The sequence below is a fragment of the Schistocerca cancellata genome, chromosome 4, assembly GCF_023864275.1.
Source record: "Schistocerca cancellata isolate TAMUIC-IGC-003103 chromosome 4, iqSchCanc2.1, whole genome shotgun sequence".
NCBI classification, from domain to species: Eukaryota; Metazoa; Arthropoda; class Insecta; order Orthoptera; family Acrididae; genus Schistocerca; species Schistocerca cancellata.
In genome coordinates, this window is record NC_064629.1 from 499,838,343 (window position 1) to 499,858,738 (window position 20,396).

The 20,396-nt window shown below is 42.8% G+C and overlaps 1 protein-coding gene across 1 annotated transcript in view; it reads right to left on the reverse strand.

Moving 5' to 3' along the window:
• The window catches only part of LOC126184288 (uncharacterized), a 480,787-nt gene that overhangs the window by 116,107 nt on the left and 344,284 nt on the right, over window positions 1-20,396 (reverse strand). Inside the window, exons 5-6 of the mRNA XM_049926665.1 lie at window positions 15,227-15,340; window positions 713-817 (exon numbers count right to left, since the gene is read on the reverse strand). Coding sequence (XP_049782622.1) covers window positions 713-817; window positions 15,227-15,340 — 219 coding nt within the window. The remainder of the gene's footprint in view (window positions 1-712; window positions 818-15,226; window positions 15,341-20,396) is intronic.

Below are 20,396 nucleotides of genomic sequence, written 5' to 3' on the forward strand. Positions count from 1 at the left end.
TTTAATGTATTAAAAATATAGATATCTACGCACTATCGTTGCCACTAACTTCTCTAATAAGAGCTCATATAAAGGACACGAGAGCAATTGAATTTAGACCTATGGACATTGGTTTAAAGTGAATAGTGGCTGTTTAATTTAAATGATCTGCTTATAAGAACAGGCATCATGCATTGAAATGATTTCATGCTGTTCCGCAATTATGAAGCTTATATCGCAAGGATAATATTGTTCCGTCGTGCGTTAGCTCTGCCTCCACTAATTATAGATCCTTCGAACTAATAAACAAGAAGCCATAGCGACATATTCTAAATGACAGTTCATTGTTTTCAATCTGCAAACATTGTTCGAAGTTCTTAAAGCCCCCATTCACTGATAACAATTATGTAGGTGATGACAAATTACTAAAACATGCCACTTGTGCAACATTAAACATTTGTGTAAAAAGAAGTTATTCTATGTACTGATGTTAGAGGTTATGGAATTGGAATGTATTGTAATTTATCAGTCTAAATTCTAATTACATATTTCCAGGACGAAACTGAGACCTAAGTACTCGCAAGTAGGCCTGATGTTTCTTAGGTTCTTGTGACGACAGCAAATAAACATATATTCCTGCCCTGTAGTTTCCCAAGCATTGTATCAAACACTGTCCAAACACTGTATCGTCACCATTTTTTGGAATACAGACAAATAACAAATGTGACTGTACCTTTTTTCTGATGAGATCCATTCTAATATTTCTCAACCGAGCGGCAGTTTCTTCCACTTTCTTCTCCACATCGTCAAGGTCTCGTTTCAGTGTGTCATCCATCGTCTGAAAGAGAAAAATGTGCATTTCTCAACTTTAGTATATCCAATAAAATCTGGATTATTCACAATGACTGGAGACGATGAAATTCAATTGATTGCTCAAAAACAGGTTTCACACCATCTGCGTACTTGTGAAAGTGTTTGGGCTTAGATGCTAGAGGAACAGGGACTGAATGAATAGGTCTTTTCGAAGTATATATATTAAGTAACGGACGTCTATTGGAAAACGCACACCTGTGAACTCAAAATTTTCTACTGGGTAACATTAAAACCTTTGTTGCTCCATCACGTCCCTTGTAACGTACGTGGATCCTCCTTCTACATCTACATCTACATCCATACTCCGCAAGCCACCTGACGGTGTGTGGCGGAGGGTACCTTCAGTACCTCTATCGGTTCTCCCTTCTATTCCAGTCTCGTATTGTTCGTGGAAAGAAGGATTGTCGGTATGCCTCTGTGTGGGCTCTAATCTCTCTGATTTTATCCTCATGGTCTCTTTGCGAGATATACATAGGAGGGAGCAATATACTGCTTGACTCTTCGGTGAAGGTATGTTCTCAAAACTTTGACAAAAGCCCGTACCGAGCTACTGAGCGTCTCTCCTGCAGAGTCTTCCACTGGAGTTTATCTATCATCTCTGTAACGCTTTCGCGATTACTAAATGATCCTGTGACGAAGCGCGATGCTCTCCGTTGGATTTCCTCTATCTCTTCTATCAACCCTATCTGGTACGGATCCCACACTGCTGAGCAGTATTCAAGCAGTGGGCGAACAAGCGTACTGTAACCTACTTCCTTTGTTTTCGGATTGCATTTCCTTAGGATTCTTCCAATGAATCTCAGTCTGGCATCTGCTTTACCGACGATCCTTGACGTGTTGTCGACACTGTACTCGGGATTTTGCATCTCAAGCCTGTCCCACTCTTCTATGGCGACCCTTCTGAGATCACCCAGTGTGTGAGTACGATTCTTGCGAAGACGCAGAGAAAGTTTCAGTTGGTCCCAAACACGGTCACTAGCCTTCATTTCAGCAGACACTAGAGACTTCTCATTTCGATTGATACATGCCTCTTGAAGAAACGTGTTAGCGTGGTGAACACAGTGTGCTTGTGCATTATCGTGTTGAACGACGAACCCATCGCTGAAATCTTTCACGGCATGGTTGGAAAATATGTCGAAGGGTCTTGCCACGATACTGCTCAGCCCTCATGTTGACCTCATCAGTTATGGAGGAGGCTAGTGTTTGGAGCACAAGCTCGGATTAGGGAAGGATGAGTAAGGAAACTGGCCGTGCCCTTCCAAAGGAGTCATCAAGGCATTTGGCTGAAGCGATTTAGGGAAATAATGGAATACTTAAATCAGGATGGCCGTACGCGGGTCTCACTAGTAGTTATACAGGCCCTAAACATGACTGACTCATCTTGTCGGTGTACACGTAATACTACAGGCCTGAGTTTTGGGATGATGCCAGGCCGTCTCCACACTCTCGCACCTCCATTCCGCGATGCAGACAGCCCGATACTGTCGATCCAGATTCCATTCCTGGTGTTCTCTTCTCCATTTCTACGAGTACCATGGTGCTTGAGGGTTTGTAGCTTCTTCGTAATGGTCTTGTGACGATGGTTACGTACAGTGCGGGTCGACACACCCTTCCCAGTTTCCTGTTACATTCTCCTCGTGGTACCTAGAAGCTATGCCGTAATTTGCAGATAGCACTCACAAGACGACGTTACTGGCCACGGATGACCACTGAGAGGACTGTCTTCATTGTTTTGCGTATCGTTATAGCGGCTGAATGGTCAGATTGTGTCGCTGTGATTTATGCTAATTTAGCCGGAAACTTACTGTGCTGGGAAACCTTAGTACTGTAAACTGTCACTGTGCTTACCGCCTAAGCTTGATAGCTTTTTTGATGAGACATTTATCTCTCACTAAAATTCATAACAGTAATTGATAGCCATCGTTCTAATGCCAATGTGTGTCACTGTTTGTATATGGTGTTGCCTGAAGAGTGGAGCTCGAAGGTAAGGTTGGTTCCTCGGTCCGAAACCACAATAGAGTATAGTCGGTACATGCCACACAGATGAATGAGAAACACCAGGGTGGCCACGCCTCGTAGATCTTCTCTCCACGCCACCGCAACGGCTCGTGTTTTTACGGCTGAGTAGAGGAACACATGGCCCAGTTTGTAGTCAGCGTTCAAGACGACGGCATCGTCTTACAAGGGGAAGGTCTCAGAGACGGCCAACCGATTCGACTCAGATTTGGCAGCTCGCTTGTGTACAACCTAAAACGAAGGAATATAAAATATTTTGGGTCAACATCCCCACGTTTTTGAGAAAATCACCCCTAAAGGTTATAACGAGCGATCGAGTCAAAATTGGCGGGATCGATAGATAATTGTAAATAGAGCATTTTTCATCATGAGGTATGGGGTCCGTCCGAAAACGCATACTTTTCCAGAAATCGAGGTAAGAAACTTTTACAACTGCCGCGTCTGTACCCACATGGTTAACGCCTGTCGTCTACAGCGCCGATAGCGCAACGGCCAAGGTAATTGGCTGGGAATCGGAAAACCCGGGCTCGAATATCGAAGAAACCTAGCGGATGTTATTCTTTTCGTTTGTATTTTTCCCTATCTCAATTGATAGGGATAGGAGGGTTAACAAGGTAAGTAAATTAATAACGAATGATAATAATAAGGTAGGCAAACTAATTTCCCAAACGCCGTTAGTTAGTAAAGTATTAAACTTTTAAGCCTTGTCACATGAAAACAACTCCGAGTAAAAGTGCTGCGACTTCCTCACGAGGGATCACAGATAGCCAACCGTGCGACGCTTGTTTACAGCGAGGCACGGGATAGAATGCACGCGGGGAGAGTTATGTTGTCCCGGTTGCCTCTTCGTCATATCATAGGGCAAGAAAAGTGTAGCTGTCGAAAGATTGCATTCATTAGATGCTCTTGGTGCCGCGAGTATATTTGTTTCGAATGTTTATATGACAAGTACCATCCATCTAGTTGTTCGAAAAAAAGTGAGGCACGTAACAGTGACTGGAAGAGCCATTGTAAAATGACCTGGAGTAACATTGTAGTTGTTTACTATCCCAAGAGGTTTGAGAAATTTATTTGCCTACCTTATTATCATTCCTTGTTGATTTACTTACCTTACTAACCCTCCTATTCCTATCAATTGAGATATGGAAAAATACAAACCAAAAGAATAACATCCACTACGTTTCTTCGAGATTCGCAGCCAGTTACCTTGGCCATTACGCCATCGGTGCTGTCGGCGAAAAGCGTTGACCATGTGGGTACAGAAGCGGCAGTTATAAGAGTTTCTTACCTCGATTTCAGGAAAAGTATGTGTCTTCGGACCCCATCCCTGGTGATGAAAAATGCTCTATTTACAATTATCTATCGATCCTGCCAACTTTGAGTCGATTGCTCGTCATAACTTTTAGGGGTGATTTTCTCAAAAACGCGGGGGTGTTGACCAAAAATATCTTAGATTCCTTCGTTTTAGGTTGTAGACAAGCGACCTGCCAAATCTGAGCCGAATCGGTTGGCCGTGTCTGAGGCCTTCCCCTTGTTAGACAGGCCAGTAGTGGTGTATTAAATGTCTTAGGGGAACTTAATATGAGTATTATGTCAGTCTTCAAAGGGAGAGTCTTGTAAAAGTTTCTGTATCAAGTTGTATTTACCCGGAACATTCCTGTGGAAATGAACTGTACGAAGTTTTTACTTGGTATCTATATTGTAATAAAGTGAACTAATATTTTATACGTTATAGTCTGCTCACTTTCTTCCCGAAGCAAACCAAAGAACTCACCATTGCGCCGGCGAGTATATATTCGTAGGGCACAGAAAAAGACGTATATTTTCAGTTAGAGTGAGCGAATCAGTAATTTTGTTAATGCGCCCATTACCACAACATGTGCTGAAGACAATGTAGAGAAGCCACGGATAAACCATCTTGAAACTGACAGCTGTGCATTCTTTCATCACTTTCACTGATGGTGTCCGTACGATAGTTGCACGAATAGACCCAGAGATAAGATGAAAGCGTCAATATTCAACTTCCTATTGGACTGAATTTTGTATCTCCAACAAATAATAACGAAAATACAGACTGCGACCAGATTCTTTCGTTCTTGTGCCTCATTCGGAGCACTCAGAACGGGTTGCGCAAGTGGTTATTGTAGGCTCTAGAATAGGTCAGCCACGCCAGGTAATTTCAGACGCACCTCCGCTGAAAGGGAGTCTCCTGTACTTTGTGATGTTGTCAGAGTGCGCCTACGACTATGACGTTAATAAGACCTCGCTATCCTATCTAGACTCAAGCGTCTGTAATTTTGTCCTCTTGTATTCTCCAAATTTGTCTTCTCTAAACAATAATGATTTTTCGCTTATTCATGTGCTGGAATTTGTATTGATCGAATTGCAATAACACTCTACACCTTTATCAGCCACCGTGACCCCACTCTGTTCCTCAGTGCCGGCACAGAAACTAAAGAGATGGCTATTAAATGTGAAAGATACAATACTTACAAAAGGAAAGTTAACTGAAAAGGTTTCAGACTAAATGATACACACTTCCTGTGCTATTATACGCAGTAGCAGTGATTTTCATCCAACTACAGTGCTAGATTTCATTTTTTTTCATGGCCTTAAACATCACACTGGTCTCAGATTTTTACATTCGGAAAGAATATTCTACATTCTTCATTGCGACAGTTCTTTCGAGACTACCAGACCACGGTTGGAGTAAGGATACTCTAACCATTTATGCCATCAGAGCTCGATTCTTGGAGCGGCAAGAAGTTTTACTTTGCGCCTTTTTCATTCAGCTATGCGTACAGTAGGCGAAATCAACCGACAAACCTTTGGCATTTACAAAGAGATGTTTACTTGTTATTTTAACACCAGGAATCAAATGTCTTCCATCGCCCATCATCAAAATCAGCATCAACATTTTGTCATCCAAACTGGATAATGGCTACTTCTAGAGTTTTTGACTCATTACAGTCTTCAGTGATAGAAATCCATGGTTGTCCGGCATGTTTTCTCATATTATTGACCCAACTTCCATCAGGTCGTCACTTTGGTTCATTTTTTTTTCTCTTGGAATAAAACACGGAACTTCTTTGGTCCTCCAATAATCCATTCATCTGCATACATATCGCGTCCACCTCTGTTTCATGTTCACTGCTTTCATAATTACGTCTGTCACACTAGTTTCTTGATGATCCACTTGTTTCTTTTCTTGTCTTTCGCGGCAATTCTTAAGATGCGCATCTCAATTTGTCACTGTGAGAGCTTCAGTTTTTGAGTGGAGGTATAACTGGCGATATTTGTATTGGTGACTAAGGACAGAGTACTGAACAACAATAAGTCAGTATTTACTTAACTTGCAGACTAATAATTACAGCTATTAGGAGTAGTATGTTTTAAGGTTGGTTAGTACTCCAAGTACATGTGTCAAAAGCAAGCCATTGATGTCTATTTTCCCATGGCCAGCTGGTCAGGTGCTGTAGTGTGGAGACGTGGCTTCAAAACTTTTACTCTATACTGACAGACGTAGTCCACTTTGTGACACAGTTACGACCGCGCAGAAAACACCAGGCAGTAAATTATGTGACGTGTTTGCGGGAATGCTGTTAGACCCAGAGTAAAAACAACTTACACGCTGAAGTAGGTTCATATTAAGGTACCAATGATCACAATATCTGCAATTATACCCCTAACACTCTGTATGTAGATTATATATTACTATTGGCTTGCACATCTTCTTGCAAACTTCCTACATTTAGTTCCTGTATTAGTCTTGACGTATGTTAGAACTAGCGACACATAGTGCAATACTACTTCGTTTTCAGTCACATCTTTAACAGCTGTGGCTGGTTTCAGCACTTACAAGATCATCGGGAAGCCTGCCCTCCAGAGAAAAAAACCGTCACTGCTATACCTTGAAGTGTTGTGGTCATAAAATCCCTAAACTACAATCGCAGTAAGACAGTAGTGTATCGGTAATAAAAACTACAACAATCACATTATGTTAGTTTCCAATATTTCATACTAACTGTGGTGATTTCACGGGCAGAGTGCTATACTCGGGCACTGTAGGTCCCTGGTTTCATCGCTGGTAGGAGCGAGGGCTTTTCCTCATTGCAGCCCCCCCCCCCCCCCCCACCCAAGGACGCCATAGATCCACACATGTTGCTATCATATTGAGTACCGGGGGTAAAAGGCGGCTGACTTAATCGGTTAACCACCTTCTCCCTCCTTTTTCCGCAGTTAATGAATGCCAACACTCTGGCTGTAGTCAGACCAGCAGCTCGTTCTTGAGCTGACTGCCACAGACATTACATTTTTATCCGTAACTCATGATCCTATTGAAAATGCCGTCTTCTCCAATGTTCCACAAGCTGAAACTGTAGCTTCTGGTAAGTTTCTGTTGAGGTGAAATTTTCAGCGTCCACATCTTGCGCACTAACAGCAATTAATGCAAAGATATTTTATATTCACTTACAGGAAACTTCACACCTTACTGTCATAAGAAATCAATTTTTATTTAAAAATTTTGCATAAGTTGATACATTGTGTTTATCCCTGCATTTGTTTGGTTTAAAATTGTAAAAAGGGCAGGATAAGAAAACACCAATCGGATTCTCCGAGACAGACAAGACCTTTGTAACGGCCTGCAGCCAAAATATTCTAGCAGCGTCCCTTGAGTAAAAATGAAGTATTTTTGTTTTAATTGCCAGAAGTGTGCTAGAAATGAACTCCCTAAACTTCACCTCACCCGACCCCTTTTTCGTTACTCGAATACTTCCTGAATCAATCTCCACAAAAAGCTACTCATCACACAGGTTCTGGTATAATACCAATACCGCGTTGTCACACTAAAGATAGCAACGGGATTCGATACCACAGACATGAGCAAGGGCTCGCCGCATTCCGCAAATACGTATGGGAGGGGCACTTCAAGACCACGCGACTACTCCTCTCAGCATGAAGGTCAATATAGTGTCGATCTAGTAAGAGCTCTGCTCGCGTTCGAGACCTCAGCTACAACATTCAGTGTCATAGAATAGTACCAACGAGTCCTAAAGCTTCAGATGAACTTGTAGTGCTAATGTTGAACGTTGCACATCAAGAGAACAGTTTGTTATTTAGTGCGTCAAGTGATGGTTTGCTAGTCAATGACAGTTGTAAATTATCCAGTATTCCTGTAGCAAAAAAGTGAGTCAAAGTTAAGTAAATCTTTTATTCATTTATGGGCCTCCTTGCAGAGCAATAAAAGAACACAGTTGTGGCTGTTCGAAAACAGTTTCGTCTGGTCACAAGACAGGGAGCACTGCTCTACCAGCGCAACCACGGAACCTAATCTTTAAAATTCCATTCACAGTCCTGTTGTTGAGAAAAATCATTTGTCCGTTGATTATCTCATCACCGATTGCAAAGTGGCCTCGCTACAAAAGCCTCCCACTTCTTCAGACAGTGTCTGAACCTTGCCTGTCCTTCAAATGGTTCAAATGGCTCTGAGCACTATGGGACTTAACTGCTGGGGTCATCAGTCCCCTAGAACTTAGAACTACTTAAACCTAACTAACCTAAGGACATCACACACATCCATGCCCGAGGCAAGATTCGAACCTGCGACCGTAGCGGTCGCGCGTTTCCAGACTGTAGCGCTCGGCCACTCCGGCAGGCCTGCCTGTCCTCTTGCTTTCTATACTTGTAATCAATCCCCTACAACTTGAATTGCACGGTGCGAAGTCAGTACCCCGTCCACAAGATGAAAGCTTATCACACTCATCAGACCAATCAATAACGCCATCCATCCTAAGAATAACTTTCGCCCACCTCCGGCTGCCGAAGATATATGTTTACTAATTATTGTTTTACAAAATACACTTCTTTTCTCGCGACCACACATTCTCCAAAAATGCTCCCTTGTATTCAGTTTTATGTCCCATCCACAAACTCTAACCACCTATTCAAACAAATAAGTACTCGACGTCCTCGCCCACATAGACACCTATCTACATCTACATCTACACACATACTGCGCAAGCCAGGTACGGTGCGTGCGGAGGATTCCATGTACCACTACTAGTCATTTCCCCTGTTCCAGTCGCAAATAGAGCGAGGGAAAAAGTACTGTCTATATGCCTTCGTACAAGCCTTACTTTCTCGTATCTTATCTTCGTGGTCCTTACGCGCAACGTATGTCGGTGGCAGTAGAATCATTCGGCCGTAAACTTCAAGTACCGATTCTCGAAGTATTCTCAATTGTGTTTCTCGAAAGGTAAGTCGCCTTCCCTCCAGGGATTCCCGTATCAGCGCCCGAAGCATCTCCGAAACACTTAAGTGTTGTTCAAACCTACCGGTAACAAATCTAGCAGCCCGCCTCTGAATTGCTTCGAATTCCTCCTTCAATCCGACCTGGTGCGGATCCCGGATATTCGAGCAGTATTCAAGAACAGGTCGCACCAGCGTGATATATGCGGTCTCCTTTACAGGTGAACCACACTACCTGAATATTCTCCCAATAAACCGTAGTCAACCACTCGCCTTCCCTACGATAGGAGTCAGATGCTCCTTCCATTTCATATCGATTTGCAACATTATGCCCAGATATTCAAATGATGTGACTGCGTCAAGCAGTACGCTACTAATGCTGTATCCTAACATTACAGGTCCGTTTTTCCTACTCATCCGCATTAACTTACATTTTCCCACATTTATAGCTGGCTGCCATTCACCACACCAACTCCAAATTTTGACTAAGTCAACGTTTATTTTCCTACAGTCACTCAACTTCGACGCCTTACCATACACCACAGTTTCATCAGTAAACAACCGCAGATTGTTGCCCACCCTGTTCGTCAAATCAATCATGTATATAGAGAACAACATAGTCCTGTCACACTTCCCTGGGGCACTGCTGACAACACCCTCGTCTCTGATGAGCACTCGCCGTGGAGAGCAACATACTGGGTTCTGTCACTTAAGAAGCCTTCGAGCCTCTCATATATCCCTGAACTTATTCCACACTCTTGTAACTTCGTTAACAGCCTACACTGGGGCGCCGTGTCAAACGCTTTCCGGAAATTGAGACATACGGAATATGCCTGTTGCCCTTCATCCATAGTTCACAGTGTATCATGTGAGAAAAGGGCAAAATGAATTTCGCATGAGCTATGCCTTGTAAAAAAATGTTGATTCGTGGACATAAGCTTCTCGGTCTCAAAAAATATATTATATTCGATCTGAGAATATGTTCCAGGATTCTGCAGCAAACCGAAGTTAGGGATATTGATCTATAATTTTGCAGGTCCCTTCTTTTACTCTTCTTATATATAGGAGTCACTGACACTTTTTTCCACTCACTTGGGGCTATGTTCTGGACGACACATTCGTAATAAATGTATTCTGGCTAAGGGGCAAATGCTGTAGACTACTCTTTGTAAAACAGAACTGGGATTCCATCTGGGCCTAGTGAGTTATTTGTTTTCAAATCTTTCAGTTGTTCGTCTGCACAAGAGATGCTTATTACTATGTCGTCAATACGGGAGTCTGTCCGATGGTCAAATGACGGTGAGTTTGTAATATTATCCTGCGTGAACGATTTCTTGAACGCGAATTTTAAAACTTCGGCTTTCATTTTGCTGTCACCAGCTGCTACATCAGACTGGTTAACAAGGGACTGAATGGAAGCCTTAGACCCGCTTAACGATTTTACATAAGACCAGAATTTTCGCCAGTTCTCTACCAGATCCTTTGTTAAGATATGACGGTGGTAGTTATTGTATGCTCCGCGCATTGATCTTTTCACAGAAAGACGAATCTCTACTAACCTTTGCTTGCCATTTGCGGGTCCTCTTTTGATCCGAGAGTGCTACAACTTCTGCTTCCTCAGCATCTTCCGAATTTCGTTATTAAATTATGGTGGGTCTTTTCCATCCTTTATCCACTTACTGGGTACATAACTCTCCAGACCACGATTTACAATATGCTTACACTTTGCCCCTAATCTCTCTACGTCCATCTTACTGGAACTAAGTGACGTCAATTCACTCTCTAAGTGAGGTGCTAACAACTGCTTATCAGCTCTATGTAGCAGAAACATTCTCCTAGCCTTCTTGGCTGATTTATTAAATTTCGTAACTATATTTGTTATACTGACATGATTGTTAATCCCCATTTCTATACTGACATTGTCTATAAGATCGGAACTATTTGTAGCTACAAGAGCTAAGAATTTCCGTTGCGTGTGGGCTGCCGAGCTACGTCCTCAAGACAGTTATCAGAAAACGTGCCAAAAGTATTTCGCACAACTGCCGGTGTGTACCCCCCGCAATGAATACATAGACATCCTAGTCTATACTTGGTAGGTTAATGTCACCTCCAACTAATATTGCATGATCTGGGTATTTACTCGCTACTGATCATGAACTTTCTTTGAATGACTCTTTAAATATCACAGGGGAATCGGGTGTCCGCTAAAAACCTCCATAAATTAACTTGGTTTCACCTACATTTGTTATATGCGACCAGATAACTTCACTGTCGCTCTCCACTTCGACCTCAATAGAGACATTACTTTTCTCAACTGCAATGAACACTCCCTCTCCTATGGGCTCTAATCTGTCTTTCCGATATACAGCCTACGACTCACTAAATATGTCAGAGTTTTCCTCTTCTGGTTTCAGCCAGCCCTCGGTCCCTTGGTTATTTTGAGCACGAGAGATTTCGTGAGGACAGTAAACTCGGGAACTTCGTTACGAATACTTTGACAGTTTACTGATAAAATTTTGACTGTTAATGTGTCTTTACTTTGAACGCGATCTGACTTCCCCTGGCACTTACCGACTGGCTAGTATTCATCAGAGTGCCTCATACTACTGGCTGGCCTAAAAAATCGTCATGTGCACTCCGTAAGTTCAAAAATGGTTCAAATGGCTCTGAGCACTATGGGACTTAACTTCTAAGGTCATCAGTCCCCTAGAACATAGAACTACTTAAACCTAACGAACCTAAGGACATCACACACATCCATGCCCGAGGCAGGATTCGAACCTGCGACCGTAGCGGTCACGCGGGCACTCCGTAGGTACTCCGCTACCTGATTAGTTACTTCCTTCGCGCAGTGCACCCCTGACCTATCAAGAGGAGTTCCACAAATCCAAACCCAATAACGCAGGGGTAACTCAGGTCTAGAAATTTGTAGCCAAGACAGTCACAGAGTCGTCAAAGTCCTTAGTTAAGACCCTTCACTCGGCTCCAAACAAGAGGACAATGCTCAACTAAAGGAACAATGCTCCAAACTGGAAGCCCTGTCTGCACCCTGCGTGCGAGGCCAGCAGTCTTCACCACCTCCACCAGCTGCCCGTATGAACTGAGGATGGCCCCAGAGCTCACGCAACAGGCGTCGTTGGTGCCGATGGGAGTCGAAACTTGCACACAACTGCACCCTGCACGCTCGATACCCGCAAGCAGGGCCGCGTCCACATCTGTCTAGGTACATATTTTCGAAGCCAGCTTGTCCCTTTGGTTCACAATAAGCCATTTCTTTATGCGGTTGGTTATTGTTTTAGAGAATAGTATCTGTGCACTCCTTGAAGAAGCAGAGTATCTGCAAATTTGTTTGGAGAATTTTCCTTCTCGGCGGACATATTGTAACTAATATTGCAAGTTCTTTTTGGTTTACTTTCCATTTCTCTTTAATTGTTTGTGTAGAAATGCCATCATCTCCAAAAAAATTTCCTTGTTTCCTCTCTGAGAGATTCGACTCGCCTCAGTACTAATTACTTCATGATTGTCATTATTTTCATTACTGTCCATTTGTATTTCAGATTTAAATAAATTTTCTAATTCTTGTACAATTTTCCCCGTGAGGTTAGATAATGTACATGTCTCCTGTCAGTAACTGATACATAATGCGAGTTTCTTGCCAGTTTTTTCATTAATTTTTTTAACTTTTTAGCTTTAGCCACCTTTACTTAACTATTTTTAACAAAGATTTTTCAGACAGTCTTAGAATGCACACGTAACTGTGTCGTCTCGTTAACAATGATCTGGTCCAGATTATCCGTTACGATACTCATCATGTGTGATGCTACTAAAATAGTTTAACCGATTGCCGAACGCAATATTACTGCATCGCAAAACGGTGCGAAACATCCGATATGAAACTGATTTTTACGACACTATTTACCGACCTTTTGGGCTACATATAAACTAGGTCACAACATACACAATGACAAGCTCCTACCATGCGTTCAGAAAAAGTCTGAATGCAAACAGTTTTTAATCACACTGCTTTGTGAGAGCTTTAATTAAATGACGTATGTGTTTAGTTGCTGGTAGTTGATGTTGCAATGTCATTATACGCTCTACTAACATGTCAACAGTTGACACAGTAATAGATTAGTTTTTCTTTGTAATGTACTGGATTCAAGCTTTCAAGTTTTGAGAAGTAGATAAAGTATAATGTTCTCATGTTCTTTTGTCTTTTAATAAAGTACCACAATCAGAGTTTGAGAATATTAAACACCTCAGATATTTTATGGAAGTATGAGCTTCCAACATTCATGAAGACTGCATCTTTACGCATACTTCTGTTAGATATCAGTTTACGACATATATAATTCGGAGAGTTGAAATTATTTTCGAATACAGTGCGCAACGAGTGTTTTTATCACTATGTCATCACAGTCTTGCTTGCGTTGACGATGGACTAACACGATAGTTCACCCAGTTTACAATGTCCTTGTGTCTTAGCTTGTGAGCTAAGCGGACATGTTGCCTCAAAAAAAGACATCGTAACGTCCATGGATACCACTGGTAAACTATTCCGACTTCCACTATGATCAACGTACCACTTAGCCGCTTCTACTGAATCCGTTGGATGCCTTGTTACATTTTTTATCTTGCACAATGAGAAGGTCGTCTACATCACTCACCAATTCACGAATGTCAAAATAATACAATAACACTAAAGCTCCTGTTGAATTCGTGGCTGTCTCATGAAAAAAAACCCTGAAAAATATTAGAAATTCCTATTTCGCACTTAACAAATTGATGTCTCTTAATTTCTGTGAATCATGCATGATGTGGATTTGTGCTATAGTAAATTTTTCATCCAATCTCTTACAACTGCCTGAGGTCTTATCGCTCTTGGGCTGTAGAAGAAGAAGAAAAAAAGGCTCTGGTTAAGTGAGCGTGAACTGACGAGTAGAAAGCATTGCCGGCTTCCTTCTTACTGTTACCTTTTGCAGTAAGATAGCTAATGATGTGATTCCGGAAGTTTTAAGGAAATAGGGTAATTACTACCAAAATTCTTACATTTTTGATTCTTTCGAATTCTGATGCTGTATTTCATACAAACGGACTGTCATAAAATAAAGGCGTATTTCATATGTAGAGAAAACATAGGTGAAGATATATCTTAAAAAATTAACTTCCAAGTTAAATACAGAATTCACCGAGACTATGGGCGACAGGTCAATGCAAAGTTCTTTGGATGTGGTAAGCACCACGAAGTCTAGTTCTGGCGCTGCCTTGTTACATGTAAAAGAACACAGAACTTTACTTCTGGATCTACAATCGCGAAAGGGCTATCACGTGATGGTTAGCCGACTCCGTTCGCATTCGGGAGAAACGACGTTCAAATTCGCATCTGTAATCCAGAGTTCAGTTGTCCATAATTTCTCTAAAAAGATTAGGTTTATGGTTCATTGAAAATTACTGAGTCAATTTATTTCTCCCTATCTGAGTCTATGCTCCCTTTCTAATTACTTCGTAGTCGACGTAACGTTAATCCATAATTTTTCTTCCGTCCAAAGGGTTACTAGAATATGTCCAACGTTACACGAACACGTGAGTAAAATTTTTCGCAGCATCTTCAATATGAATAGAGGTTTCCCTGAAAGAGTTAAGTGTACTGCACGATGCATATTTCTAAAACGTACTGGGGCTGATTTTACCACCACGTATATCCAGCTGGGTTAAGGCTCCCTTGGAGTTCCGATTGGTGTCGACAGGACAATTACATCCAAGAATAGCTGAAATGTTACTCTAGTGGTTAGCGAAATGGAGTGGAAGTGAGTACACAATGGTTTCGTCATATCAGGGAATCGCACAGTTGTGGAAAGCGTATCCCTTAGTTTCCAGACTCGGTAGCTGCAACTCGAATTCCATGCAAAAATGATTGAAATAAATCTCTCTGCAAGATGGTATTTACACTCACCTATCAGTTTAGAACATAATTATTATGCGATTCGTATATTTCATGTGTAACTGGATCAGATAAGTTACCGACATCCACTCTGCACTTCGGAAACCTCTTGAAAAACAGTAAATACAATCTATTATTAGAAACGTTCAAAATTAAGTTAATTTAAACCTGCTGAGTCCATTTGGCGAACTGCTTCGTGCGGTCGAGGAAGTTATTGAAGACTTCTGAAGCGTAGTCATAGCGTTCAGGTATCTGCATGTCAGTTAACATGTACACCAGCGCCTGCAAAAATTTTCACCAGTCACACATTCGCCATCTTTTCTCTTAATATTTAAGAATTGTGTTATGAGTTAGTTTAGGTAGCAAAAAAGAATAAATAAATAAGTAAATAAATAAATAAAAAGTGTAATAACGTGGATAAATATTGACAAACAAAAAGGGTAAACACATTATTTGGTAATAAAACTATGAGATTTGCATTAAACCACGAACTGAAGAGGTATGGTTTTAATAAGAATTGCTACGTAAACATCGCCACTTGAAACAGTGTATCAAGACGGAGCGACGAAGCGTGAAGGCAGTATTGTTGCTCTGACTGTTAGCAGTCATGTCACCACGGCATCATTTTTCTTCTCTACAGGCTTTTCTTACTAATGTGTTATAGAGCACGTATGATGATTTTTCTGACATGATGGAGAATTCCTGAGACCAGACTGGCTGGGAACAAACCATGCTTCTAAGACTTGCTGGAGCCACTATGTGGACGAATAACACCACTTCGGCATGAGATCGAATCAACAATAGGGCTTTAGACCTGTATAGTAGCATTGAGCCCAATGTCTTAGATGACTACCTTCGGTAACAGTTCCGCGAACACAACGCTATAATCCAGTTGATTCATACTTGCAAAGGTAGTGAGGATGGCGTTTCAAATTCTGTTAGTCAAAGATAGGTTGGGCGCGTTCTTCATCTGTTGCAGTGTGCTGTAATTTCAGTAATAAGCAATAAGCGCAAGGAGAGACATGTGTGAATTCTCCATAGAACTCGAAAGTGAAAGCGAAATGTGACAGAAAATTCGAAGAACTTTTGGTCTTACGTCAAATCAGTAAACGGGCCACTGAAACTGAAACGGAGGACTAACAAAGCGACAGCCAAAATACTCCGTTTCGTTTTCCGCAGTTGTTTCACTGAGAAATATCGTAATGCTGTTCCTCCTTTTAATCGCCACACGAACATCAAAAAGATTAGAAAATCAACTGAAATCGCACAACATGGTATTCTATGCAGAGTATGCGAATGAGTTAGCGCCTCTTGTAGGACTCTAAGAGGAAGGAAGCGTTCCAAGTCATAGAAGAACGTGAGCTCGTTAAAGAAACGACGTCTATTGTATGCTTAACTATAGACAACTGTTGTTGACATCAGTCTGTTGAATAATTTTGGATCACGCTTTATGTTCGCGTATTATGACCTTTCTGGAGACCGAAAATATCCTGTCTCGGAATCAACACCAAAAAAATGGTTCAAATGGCTCTGAGCACTATGGGACTTAACATCTTAGGTCATCAGTCCCTAGAACTTAGAACTAATTAAACCTAACTAACCTAAGGACATCACACACATCCATGCCCGAGGCAGGATTCGAACCTGCGACCGTAGCAGTCACGCGGTTCCGGACTGCAGCGCCTAGAACCGCAAGACCACCGCGGCCGGCTGAATCAACACCGATTCTGCAAATAACGACTGTGTGAAACCCAATTCATCCGGTTCCTCTACGCGATACAAAAAACGACATATGTTGACAGACAGGTTGATATCGTGTTGATCTTGAGAAATAGTTCGATACAGCTCTCCATTGCTGCTTAATGAATAAAATTCGAGCTTACTGAATATCATATCAGTTTTGCAATTGGATTGAAGAGTTCTTAGTAAATAGAACACAGCATATCACCCTTAATGGAGGGAAATCTTCAGACTTAAAAGTAACTAGCCCTCACGTGAACCGTAAAATATGTGAACTATGATTCTTCATCTTTCATAATCACCGTAGTTCACGGATTATTAGCAAATGAGATAGCTCAAACTGATGCCTTTAAGTTCTGAGTTTTTCTGCTTCATATAGCATTGAAGAAGTTTCAGATCATATTCCCTGTCTTCAAACCTTGGTTACGACTAATTTAGTGTAGGTTAACTGCAAACTCCATGACCTACTAGAGTTAACTCTCCAAAGCCGAACAACCATTGCATGATGTACGAAACAGCCGTTAGGGAACTCTTACAGTAGACTGACAAGGGAATGGTCCAATCCGAAATGTCGAAAACCACACTGAAATTTTTTAAGCAGGAAGAATACAACGGAAGAAATGCAGTGTCAAAATTTTAGCTGCTAAGACGCACTGCAAGATATTTTTAAAAACTGTTGAAGTTACTCGTTTTTGTCGCACGAAGAACCGCTTTAGACAGCGGTTTGTACACATTTCCTTGCCTCGCTTGAAATCACCCGTGACAAGAGTGGGTAGCGCGGCACAGTGCAAGTACATGTAGTGACTCAGGCGAGTTTGAAGCAAACCATTCAAAAAAGTCACATATCATTAATATTTTGAATAAGAGGCAGTTCATATCGACAGCTAACTTTTGCATATGTAATTATTACAACGGTAACTGGTAGAGGAAAATAAATCAAAGCAGTGTTTGATGTTGCATTACAGACGGCTTCCCATCAATCGCGACTTTGATTTATCTGTATGAAATATTTCTTACACATACATCATTTTGTAACAAATCCTGTAGCACAGTTATTATGATAACTTTTGAATAATACATAATTTAGCGACAATGAGTTTCTAATTTATTTTCGATAGTTGTCACAATCAATCGAAGTGTCATTTGAATGACGAAAAGAAACATTTTCCTTACATTAGGCACACCTAACAAAAGAAATATTAATGCTTTGCAGGCAGTTCACTAGTTTTAATTAGACAGAAATGTGGTGAAGTAAGGAATGTTCTGGGACGTTGCTCTGCTTATTGTGCTGCATACCGGGAATAGTTGAACCAATTCGCGAAACGTGTCGATGCAAACTTCTAGTGCACAAATGAATGAAATTTAAAAAGAAATGATAATTAAATGGACACCCTAGCTGCAAACAGGCGTTGATGTACTTCATTGGGGACATGTTGAAAATGTGTGCCCCGACCGGGGCTTCCCGGCCATTGACCTTCTTGTGCGAACGCACACGCTATGCCCGAACTCGTACGGGACTTGGCAGATCAATCTGCCACGAGTAATGAGTATGATGGGCAAACATCTATTAGGCGCACTACGAATTTAGTGGTGTGGACATGTTGGGAATGTGGATCTCACGGGGAGCGTGCAAGAGATAAGTCCCTGCAGACGCACTATCCTCTGTGCCCGCGGTGGCTCAGATGGAATGCAGTTGGCCTTTGGCTGTGCTGCGGTGAGGACGCGCTGTTTGTGTTCCTGCCGCGGAGCGAGCGCTCGTGTTGTTTACATAGTACTCGGCCGTTTCGCGCGTGCCGTACTCAGCATATAGATCACTATGGCGCACCAATACAGAAAATCGACGCTCAAATTTACGTTCCGCAACGAATTTGCACGGCCCAAAGCACTCGAAGTCGAACGATTTCTACGAGAAGAAGTTAAAATCCCGGCGAGCGACATTCTCGGCATTCACTTGTCCATTGTGAGTAGTATCGTATATGTCAAGATCATCAACGACGCAACATGTGAACGGATCCTTCGGGACACGAAACAGGGCCTCCGTTTCTGCCATGCTGATGGCAATGTGGGGACTGTGCACGTCGATTATTCTGGCATGGGACTTCGCACGATCAGAATTTTCGAACTTCCTTTCGAACTACCGGCGGAGGGCGTCGTGACAGCGCTGCGCCCCTACGGCACGGTCCATGATCATATTGCGGAAAAATGGACGCAATTCCAGACATATCCTGTGCTCAACGGCGTCCGCCAGGTCCGAATCGAACTTAAACGACATGTACCTTCATATCTGACTACCGGTGGCTGCCGTGCCATCGTCATCTACGATGGGCAACCGAAGACCTGCTCTGGTTGTGGGAAGGAGGGACACCTCAGATCAGAATGTATGCAACGTCGAATCACGCAACTGCCGCCGGCTGAAGCGGACCCGCCATCGCAGCCGACGCTGCTTCCTGTGACTTATGCAGCAGCCCTCACGACAGCTACCACTTCACCACGACAACCGACATCCACTGCTGTGTCGCGGCTCCATGCTCCAATACAGGGCGATGATGCCACACCCGTTCCACAAGTTACGGATTCAACTCCGATGCCGCCGCCTCCGTCGACGGATAACAACATACAGGAAGATAGCATGGCCGTCGATTCGCTTATTGTGCCTACGGCTGCCTTTGTGCCGGAACGTCGTGAATCTTTGCCATCGTCTGACGCAGAAGAACACAACAGGAAGCAACGCTCTCCGAAGCGACGGAAGCGGAGGCGTAGAGCAACTTCCGAACGGGATGCGACACCGCCTCCAGAGGATGACGATTCCACCTTCAATGACGACGCTACCACAGAGGCAGCCGCCATTTGCTGCAGTGTGGCACCATCGAACGATACTGAGGACCAACCACATATATATACAGTGGCACAATCGGATGCCGAGATGCAGGACAGATGCTGCCCACCACCTTCTGGAGTGCAAGCACCAATGCCGTGTCCTAAGGACGCTAGGGAAGCCGATCTTGCTTTCAGTTCCCCGACGTGGGCGGATGACCACGACGACGACGGAACCATGCAAGTTACGCCAACAGGGCCCACGGCGTTGGCGCCGGCTCTCTAGCACGGCCTGCAGGTGAGGTTTGGGGGGATGCGGAGGTGTCATTACAGTCAGAAGCGTCATAGGTAATTCCAGTCTTAATGAAAAACTTAACACCTGCGGTTCGTCAACAAGCTTATCGTATCGCCACGCTTAACATCAACACGATACGAACGGCAGTGAAGATCCAGTTGCTGCGTGAGATGCTTCGTTCTTCGGATGTTGACATTGCCCTGTTGCAAGAAGTATATATAGCGGCCCTCCCCGTTTTCTACGGTTATGTGACATATGTGTCACCGGCGGACCGGAATGGCAGCGGTACGGCAATACTAGTGCGCGACGGAATTGCCATCGAAGAAGTGACTTACCTTCCGTCAGGAAGGGGGCTGGCGATCACAGCACTGGGCACGCGCATCATTAACATTTACGCTCCATCAGGAACTGACCAACGCCGCGAACGATCGCTGTTCTACTCGGAGGATATCTCCCCCTTCTTTATCAGCAGCTTCGAGCAATATATCT